Source organism: Micromys minutus, assembly GCF_963924665.1.
Source record: "Micromys minutus genome assembly, chromosome: 26".
Classification (NCBI taxonomy): Eukaryota; Metazoa; Chordata; class Mammalia; order Rodentia; family Muridae; genus Micromys; species Micromys minutus.
In genome coordinates, this window is record NC_137961.1 from 711054 (window position 1) to 725829 (window position 14776).

The 14776-nt window shown below is 43.1% G+C and overlaps 1 protein-coding gene across 4 annotated transcripts in view; it reads left to right on the forward strand.

Annotated features, from left to right (window-relative positions):
• Positions 1–5031: 5031 nt before the first annotated feature.
• JPH1 (junctophilin 1) overlaps positions 5032–14776 on the forward strand; it is a 135011-nt gene continuing 125266 nt past the window's right edge. For all 4 annotated transcript variants that reach the window (XR_013975565.1, XM_080938693.1, XM_080938692.1 and 1 more), the window contains exons 1-2: positions 5032–5647; positions 10821–11580. Coding sequence is in view for 3 of the 4 variants with exons in the window: in XM_080938693.1 (XP_080794819.1) it covers positions 5269–5647; positions 10821–11580 (1139 nt within the window). In the remaining variant the exon portion in view is untranslated. The remainder of the gene's footprint in view (positions 5648–10820; positions 11581–14776) is intronic.

Here is a 14776-nt window from a genome sequence, read left to right on the forward strand (position 1 = left end):
TCATCATTTGAAGAAACACCTGGCCAAGTTTCCTGAGGTGAAGCTCCTAGTAGTCAAAATACTAAGTACAGTTCATCTTCCTCGGTCAATCCTGGAAACAGTGGTCTCCCAGAAGCCATTTCAAAGAAAATACAGCCAACTCCTCACATGGCAGTCTGTGTTGAGTACTCTGAGGAACCTGGAAGCACATCAGGTGGTCAGTACCACAGCATGACAATTTCGTTTGAGTAGGTCTTTGTGGGAACTGACTTAGCTCTGACCAGTCCGAAATCAGCCAGTTTTATTTCTCCTCTTTCATTAATGAGGAGGTTCTGTGTTTTTCTGGAAGCTGTCTTGTGAGAGGGTATATGATGTTTTACTGAAATAGACACTTGAGAGTGCACATGATGTTTTAGAAAGAATATAAATATAATCCCACAGACAACGAGGTGCCACTATTGCACTGGTTCGCCTTTCAACACTTTGCTGGTCTTCACTGATCTTTGCTTGCTGTGACTATGTAGAGAAAACTGTGCCAAAGAACTTCCTCGTGGTATTCTAGCTGCTTCCTGTCACTTCCAAGGACCCTTGCTGATTAGGCAGAGCCTCGAGGTTTCTTCTGGATCAAGCTACTACTGATTCATGTTTGATGTTTTGAACTGAATTGCTGATATCCTGACAGTGAATAGTAATGCCCCAAAGAACTACATAGGCCCACAATCCACTTTTTCCTATAAGCCTTCTTCTTTCCCTCCCATGTGGGGAGGTAGAAATGTTTTAAAAACCCTTATTAAAGTAGGTTTTGCAAAATCAAAGCCTTCAAGAAGCCACTGTGAAAAGTGACTGGGTGCCAGTGCCAGTGAGGCAGACAGGACTCAAGGAGCGGGAACTTTGATAAGAGTCACTGGTTTCTTATGGGACAGTGGGAAATATAAAGGAATGCTGTCACCGAGTAAAACTGTAAAGTTCCAATTGTCAGAACCGGCCTATATCTAAGTCAATGTTGTTGTGTCTCAGGAAGTGAACTCTTAAGATGGAAGTCATGACACCGCAAAAAGTAAGATACTCAGATGCTAGGGTAAGGCTGTATAAGACAATGGCAGGGGACAGCACACAGATGAGGGGTTGTGGAATAGCATTCCTTTTAGAGCACAGGGCAGAGACCTAAAGATGCAGACAAGAGTAGGCCTCTGAAGGCATGATCAAATAGTTTGAGTCTCTAAAGAAAGCACCACTGAAAAGGGAAAAAAAATGTTTCAGGAATTTTATCCTTATTACTACTACTCAACTGTTTGCTGTGTCCTGGTGTGTATTTCTAGAGTTTGCTGTGCAGGGATCTAAACCCAGAGCCTCATGTTTCTTAGGCAAGCACAGTACCCCTGAGCTACCTCAGCTTTGGTGTATTTGCACAAGTTGGGGAATCTTCCACTCCAACATGAGTGAAATCATAGCCAACTCCTCTAATTACTCTAATTTGTTATTCAAATTCTAGACAGTGGCACTAAACATTCAGTTAAACAAAAAATAAAACTCATCTCTACCACCCCTCCTTACTTCTTCACACCCAGGCTATTTCCTTCATCCACCTGAGGGCTTTCAAAGTGCTCTGCAATAAAAACAGTATTAAAAGACTGAAGATATGTTATTGGCACATATATAATCCAACACTTGGGGGGAGGATGGTAAGGCAGGAGAATTTAATTATCCAGGCCAAGGCACTCAACTCACTAATACCCTCTTCCAAAGGAAAAATAAAGAAGAGCTGGGAATATATTCAGAGGTAAAGTGCTTGCCTGGCATACACTAAGCCCTGGGTTCAATCAATAGTATATATTAAAAAAAAAAAAAAAAAAACTAGATTTAAAAACTTCAGCACAAGTTCTTGTGTGTAGTTTTTGCCCTAAAAATTTTGAAAAGCAGTGACTTTGTAATTCTGATTTCATGCTGTCTAGAAAGCTTAGATCTTCTAAATTTTAAAAAAAAATGTATTAAGCACAACTTAAACTTTATGAACACTTATCATAAATGAATCATTTGGGTTTCTTGACTTTATAAATCAAGCTAATAATGTTCATTGAATTAAGTGTCTCACTTTAACTCTATATGCTTCTTTATGCACTTAAATTCATTTTCCTGAAACAATAAATACTCATACTTCAAACCCTTTGTCATTTATAAACTTTTTATTAAAACCCTCAGTAATTCTCATAAAATCAAATCACTAAATAAAAAATAAGGTCATTAAATTGTAAGCAAAACATCCTTACGAACATATGAACTAGACATATACCGAAGCAGCTTACTGTTCAATAATTCTTTAGAAGAGAAACTTGTAATGGCTGAGCTTTGTGCACAGAGGAAAAGAAGCTGCTAAGAGTGGTAATTGTTGGCCCCTGGGCTTCACTGACCTCCCCCATTCCACCTGTCACACCAACATTCACATTCTCTTCTTACTAATCCAGTCTTAAAGCTAAATTCAACTCCCCCTTATCCAGGGCAAAGGTTCAGAGAGAGAGGGAACATAAGGACATTACAACCCTGACTCTGAACTGCCACAGTATTCCTTCCACCACTGGGATCTGCTTGCTCTGCACCTCTTCCTCTGCCCTCTGTTCTCCCATCATGGCCACCAAACCTCAATCTTTACCTTTATATACACATCTATGGGATGCACAGGCATTTCTTTGTGTGTGGTGGCATGCGGTAAATGGAAACATGGCTCAGGCCCTTCTTTGGTTGAAAAATTGTTCAGGAGACAGTAAAAGTTCAACACTAACTTTCTTCCATGGGAGTCAGTGGCAGTTAGGTTAGGGGTAAGTTTTGTTGAGATTAAACAGCTCATTCCTACTGCAAGGTTCTCAGTTTTACTTAGGGTTCTTCCCAAGGACGGTTAGGCAGAAGAGCAGATCAAGAGGTAAACAGCTGTGTCTGTTATCCTACTCAAACCTCCATACCCTGCCCAGATAGGCACAGAGTTACCATTACTCTCCCTACACCACAAATGACTACGTAGCTACTGCAGAAGCCAGAAAATTGTAATGTCTAGTGGACTCCATGAAAGTCCCCATTTTTGGAGAATTGGGGAAGAAAATGAACATTTCAAGGGAAAATAAAGTTCTTAAAAACCTCTGGGATCCTAACACTAGAAGAAGGTCCCAAACCAACACCCAACAAAACCAAAGCGTAAGTGCTTATTCTGAGAAGAAAACCAGTTAAAAGACAAAAAAAAAAAGAAATATCAGTTTGAACAACTCCTTTTCCTGTAAGACCAAACCCTCAGAACAGGTGGGACTTGATCAATCTGAGTGAGCCTCCAATGCTCAGTTTCCTATGACTGAGAAAAGGAGCCACAGCTGAGCTGCAAAGCCCTGGGTCCTCATTTTTCCCAGTGGCCTAAATCAATCCCCAGTCCAGGACTGGGTGCTGAGCAAGATGCCTAATTATTTCAGGCCACTAGGGTAAGCACTATTCCTGGCACTCCACAAGCAGTACCATGGATGAGGGCTCCTAATTCTCTTTGGTGACTTGGCTTAGTGTAAACAGAAAATTTTTTTTCTTTCTTTCTTTTAGACAGATAAGTGGGAAAGGACAGCTCCAGTTCTGAGAGAGAAAATTCTGCTCAGGAAAGACTCCTTTTCCCTGGCTATCCTTGCAGGTTTTATTTTTTTTAACCTAATTACCAACTACCTAGTGAGAGGTCTAAGTGCTCGCCTGTCATGCAGAAACCTCTCAGCCTAGGAAACAGCAGGAATGCACTCTCTGAGGGGCCTTCTTGTGGCTGGAGGAGGACTTCCCCCACTGGCATTGTGAAGGAGAGAACAATGCCATTCCTAGAAGAGGCTGTATGTAGTATGTGACCCAACTATCCTGTTACCAATTCTTGAACTCTTCACAAGTACTACCATTGAAATACCCCCCAAGTCATTCCCTAACACAGAAAGGGAAGGGCAAATTCTGGTCTTTCCATTGAGAAAATGGTGAGAAGGATCAGAGGTGTCTGAAGTGAGTTCAACAAGGCGGTGCTGCACCAGGAGAGGGGATCAGCTGACAACCTGTCCTGGGTTCAGTAGGTCACAGCTTCTTTGTTCCTTTAGAGGACCTACTGCTTTACTTATCCTGTTTACTTTCTTAAACAGTGGGCACCAGTGGAGAGGTCCAGGTGCATTCCAGGCACTCAAACAATATATACAGACTCGGCTTGTTTGGGTACACAGCTCCAGGCTGAGGAATTTCTGAAGTTGTGAACAAATGAGGGACCAGGCTGGAATGTAAAAGACAATGCCCTGTGCTCCTGCAAAGCCGGCTACAAAGTCCATCATTATCTATTATTATTACAAATAAAACCCAAACAACTCATGCCATGTGCCCCCCCCCCAGCCCGATCTTCTCCCTCTGTCTCCCTCTCCATCTCAGAATCTTCCTAAAAAGAAATGCAAACACATGTGCCCTGAAATGGGTAGGTGTAAAAGAACATTCTGCACAATTATATCTAGGCTGCCACAGATTTATCACATGCAGACATATATTTGGAGCATATTAATTCATGATGACAGCTGCGCATGGCAAATCTAACAGAGCACAAGTTGGAATGCTAGAGAAAAATGCAACTACAAACCCCATGCAGACACACACACACACACACACACACACACACACACACACACACACGTGGCCTCACTTGTAGAAGATTAAACACAACTGAACAATTGAAAAGCCTAAACACCTGAGGTTCCCGCACCGGAGAGCCTGCCCTCAACACTGGTAGCCGCACCTTCATGCCCAGGCTTGACGGTCGCACGTCTCAGAGTACACTGGCCCTCCCAGACACAGCCCACTGAGCGGACACACGTGCGTCCAGAGCCCGCGCGCCAAGCAGACGGAGGGGAAGAGCGGCTCCCGGGGCTGGGGGCAGGGCCCAGCGGGCAGGCGCGTCGCGGGGCCGGGCCTCGGCGCCCAGGGAGGGGACTAGGGGCGGGCGCGGGGCGGTGCCCGGCTCACGTGGGCGGGTGGGAGCAGCTGAAGGTCCGCTCCGGAGACTGGGCTGTCCTCTCGGGCGCGGCGCTGGCCGGAGCGGCGGCGGCGGAGGAGGGAGAGAGGCGGCGGTGGCGGCGGCGAAAGAGGAGGGGGAGACGGGGGCGGCGTCGTACTGGAGCCGATCGGCGGTGCGAGCTGCCCGGGGCGCAGTCGTGAGCTCGCCCGCTGGGCCCCCACCCCCGCGCTACACCCTGCGGTGCCCAGCTCTGCCCGCGTCCGTGCCCCCTTGGGGAGCGCGCCGGGGCTGCCCCCCGAATGACGGGCGGAAGGTTCGACTTCGACGATGGCGGCACCTACTGCGGCGGCTGGGAGGAGGGCAAGGCGCACGGGCATGGCATCTGCACGGGGCCCAAGGGCCAGGGCGAGTACTCTGGCTCCTGGTCACACGGCTTCGAGGTGGTTGGAGGCTACACCTGGCCCAGCGGCAACACCTACCAGGGCTACTGGGCGCAGGGCAAGCGGCATGGGCTGGGGGTGGAGACGAAGGGCAAGTGGATGTACCGGGGGGAGTGGTCACATGGTTTCAAGGGGCGCTACGGGGTCCGGCAGAGCCTGTGCACCCCCGCCCGCTACGAGGGGACTTGGAGTAACGGGCTGCAGGACGGGTACGGCGTGGAGACCTACGGGGATGGAGGTGAGCGGCGTCGCGGGTGTCTCCGCGGGCTGGCGCGGTGGGCTCTAACCGGGCTGCGGGAAAGTGGGGAGGACACGAGGCGCACGTGTTCGGAAACCCGCCAAAACACCTGGGGAGTCTACCCTCCCTCTAGCCCTCCTCCCCATTCCCCAGGAAGACCGCTTGGGCACGCAGCTGGGTTGCGAGTGTCTGCGGTTCCCGGAGTAGACGGGCGAGGTGTCCTTACCCGGGGAGTTAGGCGTGCAGGTACCTGGCGGGGACCAGAGCCGCGCTGCCCCCGGGAGGGCTGGGCAGGGGAGAGGCCGCTGTCACTTGAGCCCGTCACATTACGTTCCTGATCCCTCCCTCCGGCCGTGTTTGAAATCGCCACCCCCGTGGAGCTAGAGAGACGCCTTAGGCTGTGTGGCTGCCGGTCGGTGCTGACCGCCGCGCGGTTTGGTTTCACGTAGAGTCTCGTATTTCGCTTCTGGTCCTCTAGTTAGCCTAAAGATAGAAGCCAGAACCCCATAAGTAGGATGTTGGGGAATTGGACCTTATTGAGGCTGTATTTTCTAGAGTCCTAGTTACAGGCAGAGCGACCGCCCAAAGCAAGTGACATTCCTAATTTTCTCCCTAACTTTCATTTGGCTCCTTAAAGTACTTTTGAATCAGCAGAACTGTAATCTTTGCTGACCTGGAGATCTTGGGAAATGCTTTAGGAAAAAACCGAAGTTTTCATTAAAACTTTTTTAAAGTTAAAATAGAATGCTATATCCTCGATATACATTAAGGGGTGTGGCCTAAACAGTAAGCTTGGGTGCGATTTAACAATGTCTGCCTTGTAATTTCTATATATTATAGGAGTGGGTTCGTTTTCTTTTTTCCACTAGGAAAGCATACATTAGTGAAACAGGTGTCAAAACTTGATAGATCAATTTCTTTAAAAACAGCTGGGAGAGACGAAAAGGCTTATGTTTGGGCAAAGTCTATTTTCTTATAATAAACATAGTCATATTTAATTGAAAAGGGTTGTAGGAGGCGATGTCACCTTTTGGAATTAAGCTGCTTTAGAGTTGGAGGATATTAAAGGGATCCAATTAAAAGTTTCTCCAGCCCACAGGAATTCCGTTATGCTGTTGCTTATATAAAAGCTTATACAATTTGTACACTTCACTTGCTCAGAACACTTGGGCTGTGTTTCAAATGCAAAAGAGCAGAATGGTAGGATTTGCTTCTTCCTTTTTTTTTGGGGGGGGGGGACAACATTTTGTCCTTCAGTATAAATAAGGATATGGTTCTCATAGATTAAGGGGTGGGGGGGTGTGCCTTAGTTGGGCTGAGCCCTGAGTGCTCGGTAGTTTAACGGGCCTTTTACTGTTCAGAACCAGAATAAAATGCCATGGCTGGCAGTCTTATGAATATTGTTTCTAGATTATATTGAAGCCCTAGCTCGGATATAACAAAATGCTGAATTCAACAGTAGAAATTTGGGGTTTTTGTTTGCTTGTTTGGTTTGGTTTTATGTGATCATTTTATAGCTCTTATTTTAAAGATTATAAAATAGACTCATTTTATAATTTAATGACAAATAGACTTTCTTTAAAAGTTAAAACTCATTAAATAAAACCTAGTGATTTAGGGCATTTGTTATGCTTTGTAATCAAAACATAGAGAACACAGTAAAATCAATGTGTCTGTTGTTTGCACAAGGCCAAATACATCTCCAAATAACTATGAATAATCTGCCTTGTGTTTTAAACCAACTTTGAAAACTTAAGAAGACAAAATTTGGCATCCTCATAGCACTGTGGTTTTCTTCTTCTACCAAACAAATAAAACCCTCCTATGTTATCAGAAAAAAAGAACGAAGGAAAGAAATGTTAAACATGTAAGTCACTTTTGAATGCCTATTCTGTGCTGGTCAGTTTCCTGGGTTTTCTCATGTTAACACATTTTATCAGAAAATTCACAATTTTAAAAAACAGATCTATATGGATACAAGTTTATTCATTCAGAGGTTTTAGTCCAAGCAGGAATACCAGCTTCTCTACTTCTGAATTAGTTTAACTCCGCCTCCCTTCCCATGTATTTTTATTGACAGTAGAGAAGGAAGGAATAATTCCATGTGAGAACTCTCACTTTATTTCACTAGAGATTTCTTTGTAAAGTGTCACTCAAATAGAAACTCCCTAAATATTAAGAGCTAAATGCATCATATTCATGAAATCCAAGTTCAGATGCCCAGATTCTTTTGTGCAAATTCTGATCTGTTATACTTTTTTATAAACCTACTATAAAGCTATGGAAGGTATCTAGGAAGACCCACTGTGCTATTTATGTATTTCAGACAGGGTCACTGTGGCCTATGCTAGCTTTAAGCTGAGTGTGACATTGAACAATAAGCCTTCTGCCTCTACCTTTCCAGGACCAGGTTTATGGACCAGGAGCAGGAGGGGATGGATTCCAAGGCTTTTATTAATGCCAGGAAAGTACTCTACCTACCAATAGTTACACTCTCAGTCCCAGCCATTGTTTTTAAACTAGATTTATAGTTGCATATAGCCATTTGAAGGATATACTTAAGTTTGGCACACAGAGTTCAAATTTGACTAAAAATCATTCTGACCCGGAAGCTATTCCCAACAGTATTATGCAGTTAAGATGGGCAGATCTGAGAAAAGAAAACAACAGCAATACATATTTGCCTGTGTGTTAAACATGCCCTGTGTGTCTTAGGAACAGAGAATAGTAAGTCACAACTTCTTTTGGACAAAAACTTGGAGACCACTTGCTTCATAGAGAAGTGGGTCTTGTTTTCTGGGTTCCTTGTCTAAACCAAACCTCTTTAAAATTTCAAATCAACTGCTTAGATTTTTTAAACAAACTAGTTTCTAGTGGTGCTGTGCATGTCCTGGAGAGATTCTCCCCAATACTATATAGTAACCACCCAGAAGGGAAGGTCACTGATACCTTTGCTCCCTGCACCAGTCTGTTTGATAGTCCCAAAGATATTTAAACTTTCTAATCCTTGCTGTACTTTAAGCAGCCTGAGTGAGTGTTCATGCAGTTTTGGGGAGAAAGTAAATTCGGGCTTGACTTTGGAGCTGTCCTTTGGAGGAAAGTGTCCTTTAATTTTCCATCACTGTTTATGATTTACTAAAATGTTACGGTAGTGTTTTAAAAGCATAACTTCTTATGCTGTAGCATCTTTTACAAGTTATTTTAGCAAAAAATCATTCTGTAGAAAAGCTAGAATGATAGGAATAGGGCACTTTAACAAAACAAAATATTAAATACAGAGGCTTTAGTGTGTGTATAAGGTTATTTAACTTATCCCTACTATTTAGAGTTCACCTAGGAAAAATCAAAGTTAAAAGTTTCTAATAATTCATTGTTTTTTTTTTTTCCTATTGAGGCAGCTGTGTAATTACCAATGGGTAATTGGAGATACCTGTTATTCAGTAGAAAGCTTATTAGGGGAAAATCCTGCTAACATTAAAAAAAAAAAAAGAAGGTCCAGCTGAGTAGCCCAGACTGATCTAAACATAGGAGCCTTCTGCCTTAGTCTTTCAAATGCTAGGATTGTAGGCAGATACTCCCACACTTAACTTCTGAAATGTTTGTATATAACAATCTTACCCTGTTTTGAGAGCTGTGCCCTACCCTCTTTAGAAATTTATAGGCATGAAGTTAAGACTCCGGGTCTTCTCAGGCAGGATATGGCAGTCATGGTACCAGATCCCTCAGTATTTAATTGTTATTCTGTTGTTGTTGCTTTAGATAATATAAATATGTCAGCATGAGAAGGGGTCTTGAAATTGACATAGGAATGGTTCCTATTTATACAGTGACATAAAACACTGGACAGGCGTGGTGATGTGCGCTTGTAATATCTGCATTCCGGGGCTAAGGCAGGAAGACTGGGAGTTCCAGGCCAGACTGCACATGCTAAGAACCATCTTCAGAAATACTAGTACCCAACAGCAGTATCTCTTGTATTAAGAATACATGTGTCCAGTCACTGGAAATCTGCAAGGTAACTTACAGTACAGCATATAATCAAAAACAGAACAAGGGCAACACAGACTATAATCAGGATTTATTTTCTTTGACATTGGGAATTGTTAGGAATAACATCAAAGTAATTACATTGAAATTTTTTCCAGATAGCTGTTTTGGGTGCATACTAGGATGCAAAGCTTGCCTTTAATTGAAGGAAATGGCTTTCACTTAGAACATCCCGAGCTTCTTAGTTTAGCCTTCATTGCTTCCAAAGAGCATTTAAAAACCTCTACCATGCTTTGTTTTATTTCTTTTTGTTTTAAGTTATCATTGGTTATTCAGTAGAAGAACTCACTGGGACTATTTATAGAGTTTATCTTATTCCCAAAAAGTGTAATATTCATAGAAAAAAGGATCTGAGTCAACAGAATTTTGATGGACACTTCCGAGTGTTCCTCTGAGATTTGAAAACTCTTCTCCCATCCTGCCTGTTCTTTAAAGCTTCTTAAAGCTTCAGACAGCCAGAGACCACAGAACACATAAGCCATGAATCGAAAAATTATCCTCTTTTGAGAGTAAGTTCCTGCGCTCAAATACATCCAGTATGATGTATGGTGAAACTCAAAGCTTTGACAGAGACTGGGAAGACATATAAAGACAATGCCTGGGAGAAACCAGATTTAGCAAGTAATAAAAGCTTTTTTTTTTTCAGCTAAACATTTGAAACCATGACTAGAATTGATATTTTTTTTTCCTGCTGAGGCACTATTACCTTATTTTGATGCTTTCAGGTGGGAAAAGATAATTTCTAATGATCACTGCCTTTGTATTTAGAAAAACAAATGCTTCACAGCTCTGAGGGTGTAGCTCACTGATGGAGCATTAGGTTAGTGTATATAAGGTCCCAGGTTTAATCTCCAGAGAAACACACCAAACACTGGTTCCTATGTATGCCTATAATTTATTTAAAAAAATTTAAAGAAAAAGCAGAAGTCAGGCTATCAGGAAATTTATACATTAAAGCCATAAAAGTCAAAGTCACCAGAGAGCTATTCAGAAGTGGATGAAAAGCATTACCACAGTTGCCCAAGTGTTAAATTTGACCCTGGCCCTACCTGTCCAGGGTACTATACTCTTAGTATACAAATGAGGTCCCTGAAGACTCACACTATGCTGATCTGCTTTCTTGAAGGTACCTACCAGGGCCAGTGGGCTGGAGGTATGCGGCATGGCTACGGTGTACGCCAGAGTGTGCCCTATGGCATGGCCACGGTGATCCGCTCCCCGCTTCGCACCTCCCTGGCCTCGCTGCGCAGCGAGCAGAGCAATGGCAGCGTGCTGCATGAAGCTGCAGCCGCAGCTGCAGACAACCCGGCTGGCACCAGAGGTGGCTTCGTGCTCAACTTCCATGCGGACACAGAGCTGGGCAAGAAGAAGGGTGGCCTCTTCCGTCGGGGCTCCCTTCTCGGCAGCATGAAACTCCGCAAGTCCGAATCCAAGTCTTCCATCTCCAGCAAGCGCAGCTCGGTCCGCAGTGATGCAGCCATGAGCAGAATCAGTTCTAGCGATGCCAACTCCACCATCAGCTTCGGTGACGTCGACTGTGATTTTTGCCCCGTTGAAGATCATGTGGATGCCACCACCACGGAAACCTACATGGGCGAGTGGAAGAACGATAAGCGCAATGGCTTCGGCATCAGCGAACGCTCCAACGGCATGAAGTACGAAGGCGAGTGGGCCAATAACAAGAGGCACGGGTACGGCTGCACTGTGTTTCCCGACGGCTCCAAGGAAGAGGGAAAATACAAAAATAATATCCTGGTCCGTGGAATAAGGAAGCAGCTTATACCAATAAGAAATACAAAAACTAGAGAGAAGGTGGATAGAGCCATTGAAGGTGCACAAAGGGCAGCAGCCATGGCCAGAACCAAAGTGGAAATAGCAAACTCAAGGTATGTAAATACAGAATGGGCAGTTTGGCATCGGTAGGGATGGAGGTTTTTCAAAACATTGCAGTTTTCGTCTGTCTGCTGATGGCATTACCAAATAGATTCCCAGTACACTTGGGAGAAAATGACTCCAAGAGAAACCATTTTCAAAAACTGTTGAAGGCACATGGGGTATCTTTCTTCTTCTAAATTACAACCTGATGGAGTTCATCCGAACATCTTTCTAAGTCTAGAAAGTTAATATTTCTAAAGGGGCCTCTGAAATACTGCTTTGTGTGTATTAAAAGAAAATATCTGTTTCTGTACAAACTTACCTAACAATATAGATTATATATCTTTATAATTTTAAATTGGACATATTTAATACTCTCCAATAAGATTATTCTAATTTATGAAATAGGAATTGTGTTCACTGAGTCTTTCTAGGTGAAACCAACTTTGAGAAAGACACAAGGGAGTCTAGGCGAGGCAGATAGTGACAAGATGCATGTTGAAAGCCAGAGTTTCTTCTCAAGAACAGACCAGGAGACCAAGGCTGTGAAGGATTGTTCCAGTCTGTTCAGGAAAGATTAGATCACTGGTGTATTAAAAGGAAGGGGCTGGAGAGAACTTGACGCGGACAGATGGGCTTCTTTCTGTGCCAAGGTTGGAAGAAAGTAGAGCAGTTGAGAGGAGGGCTGGCGTAAGCAGGAGAAAATGGGTCGGTAGGAGATTGACAAAGAGATGCATGTGGGCATGGGTGAATCTTACCCTAGAAACCAGGCTTGGCAGCTCGGCACAGGGACTGAGCACCTGGTAGGGATAAAGGTTTATTAAGGATAGGTACTATCAGACAGGAAAGGAAGGGATGGGTTTGCTTAGAGTTTTTAGTTTTATGGGTTAAAACTGGCCACTGCTGTGTGTGACTTCAGTCATACATTTGGCATACAATATTTAAAATATGGTCTTCACCTCAGTAATACTCTTAGTAAACCTTTGTCTGATTGAGCACAATGTCAGCACATCTTCGGGATCTTTATTGGTAGCACTGAATATAATATTGTGTGCTAATATTCAGTGAGTAATCCCCTACCTCTTTGGATTGGACCTTAGTAAACGTAGAGCACTTAAACTTTCTTTAAAGATTTATGTATGTGTATGTACCTGCATGGGGGTATGTGTACCATTATGGGTCCCCTCAAAGGTCAGAAGAGGATGTCTGGAGCCCTGAAGCTGGAACAATAAGTAGGTGTCAGCTACTGTATAGGTGCTGGAAACCAAACTCTGGTCCTCTACAAGAGTAGCACATGCTGTAAACCACTAAAGCCATCTCTGCAGCCCCAGTATCTGAACTTTTAATGCTCAAAAATAAGTAAATAAATAAATAAATAAAACAAAAATGGTAGCTTCACAACAGTTCAAGGTAACACTTCCAGAATTCTTGGTTTGCTTTGTTTTGAATGCTCCTGTTTTAGGAGCACGGTTGCATCTGAAACACTAATTAGAAAGTGAAATGGAGACTTCTTAGCCCTCATGGTTTTCCTCAACTGAAACTTCCATGCAGGACTTTGCTGCCCTCTTTTCTGAGCATCCTCTGGTATAACAGTTTTCTTTGCTAAGCACTAGATCTGCATGCATTTCAGGGTGCTTGGCTCACGCAGTCTCGCTGGCCCTCGGCTCCCTTCGCTTACCATGTCCTAACTCTGGCCTAATGCACTTCTTCAATCTTCCATTTCACGCTATCCTTACAAGTTACTGGCAGATTACAGGCATGTTCAGGCTTAGTAGATGGAAAATAAACCTGTGGGGAACACCACTGCAAATGATGCATTCTAAGTGTTGGTTTTTATGATCTGTTTATATTAGAGGAGACCACCTAACTGAAGTGAGCATGCTTGCACACTGGGAATGTATATGCTTATCCTGACATCATAAAATATTTTCCCAAATCAGAGCCACATTCTCTCCTGAAAGACTTGGAGACAGTAGCATATAGTTTGGGGAAATTGTAGCATATAGTTAGTAGTCCAGGCATCTTTAGGCCTTTTACTTTCAGCAGCTGAGATTTCATTGAGCATGTTAAAAATATTCGATTCGTTATGTTAAGTGAAATAACAGAGTGGCAGAGGACAAATCCTACTTAGACCATCGAACAGGCCAAAATGGTAGCTGTCAGGAAGTGGGTGAGCTGAGGAGTTACTGCCTATGCCTCTGCAGTTGAGGATGTGTGAAATGTGTCATTCATTTCACATCCATGCAGTGACACACCTGTAGTTCACAGTATTGGACTGTGCACAAAAAAAAAAAAAAAAAAAAAAAAAAAATCTTTTTTAAGAGGACTGGAGTTGTATGAGTTATTTTTGTTTTGCTGCAACATAAAGATGGTATTTAGATGACAAATCAGACAAAAAAAATTAGAAATAAAAACACTCATCTAAATTTATATCTCCTTTCACTTTTCAATGCCCTTCCTTGATGCTTCAATATAGACTTTTGGCATTTTTTTTTTTTTTTTTTTTTTTGAGAAAGTAGCTAACAGATTGACATTTCCCATGTAATAAATAGTTAAGTTTGGACTAACATTTCCCATGGAATGGCTGAGTTTAAGGTTTATGAAATAGGTATATACTAAACAGAGTAGATAGACTATATGTAGATAGATGGCTTACTAACACATTAGTTCTTTTAAAAGTCAAAAGTAGAGCCAGAGAGATAGCCCAGTGGGTAAAGGTACTGACCACTTAGCCTGATAACCTAAGTATCTGGATCCCCGGCCCCACATGGTGGGAGGAGAAAACCAAGTCCTGTAAGCTGTCCTCTGACTTTCACACATATGCCCACATATACACACACAAACAAATGCTTGTTTTGTTTTTCATTTAAAGTATAAACTATAAAGGATGCTAATAATTTGTTGGCCTATAGAACTTTTCCTCAGGTTTCTGCTTTGATTGAAACGTATTATCAAAAGTGACATTTTTTTCTTCTCGTCTTGATTGGGGTAAAAATTCATCATCAGTAAGTAACACCAGTCTCAGCTTTGTTGCTTACGACATGTTAAATAGATAGGGAGCGGCTGTGATTATTTCAAGACGTGAGCAGGCCTAGCCATCCCTAAGCCTCTATGCTGAACTCAGCCTCCCCGCTATGTAGATGGGTGTACCCTCTGAGAGACTTTCAAATCGAAGAGAAACATGCCTACACCCAAACCTAGGTCCCA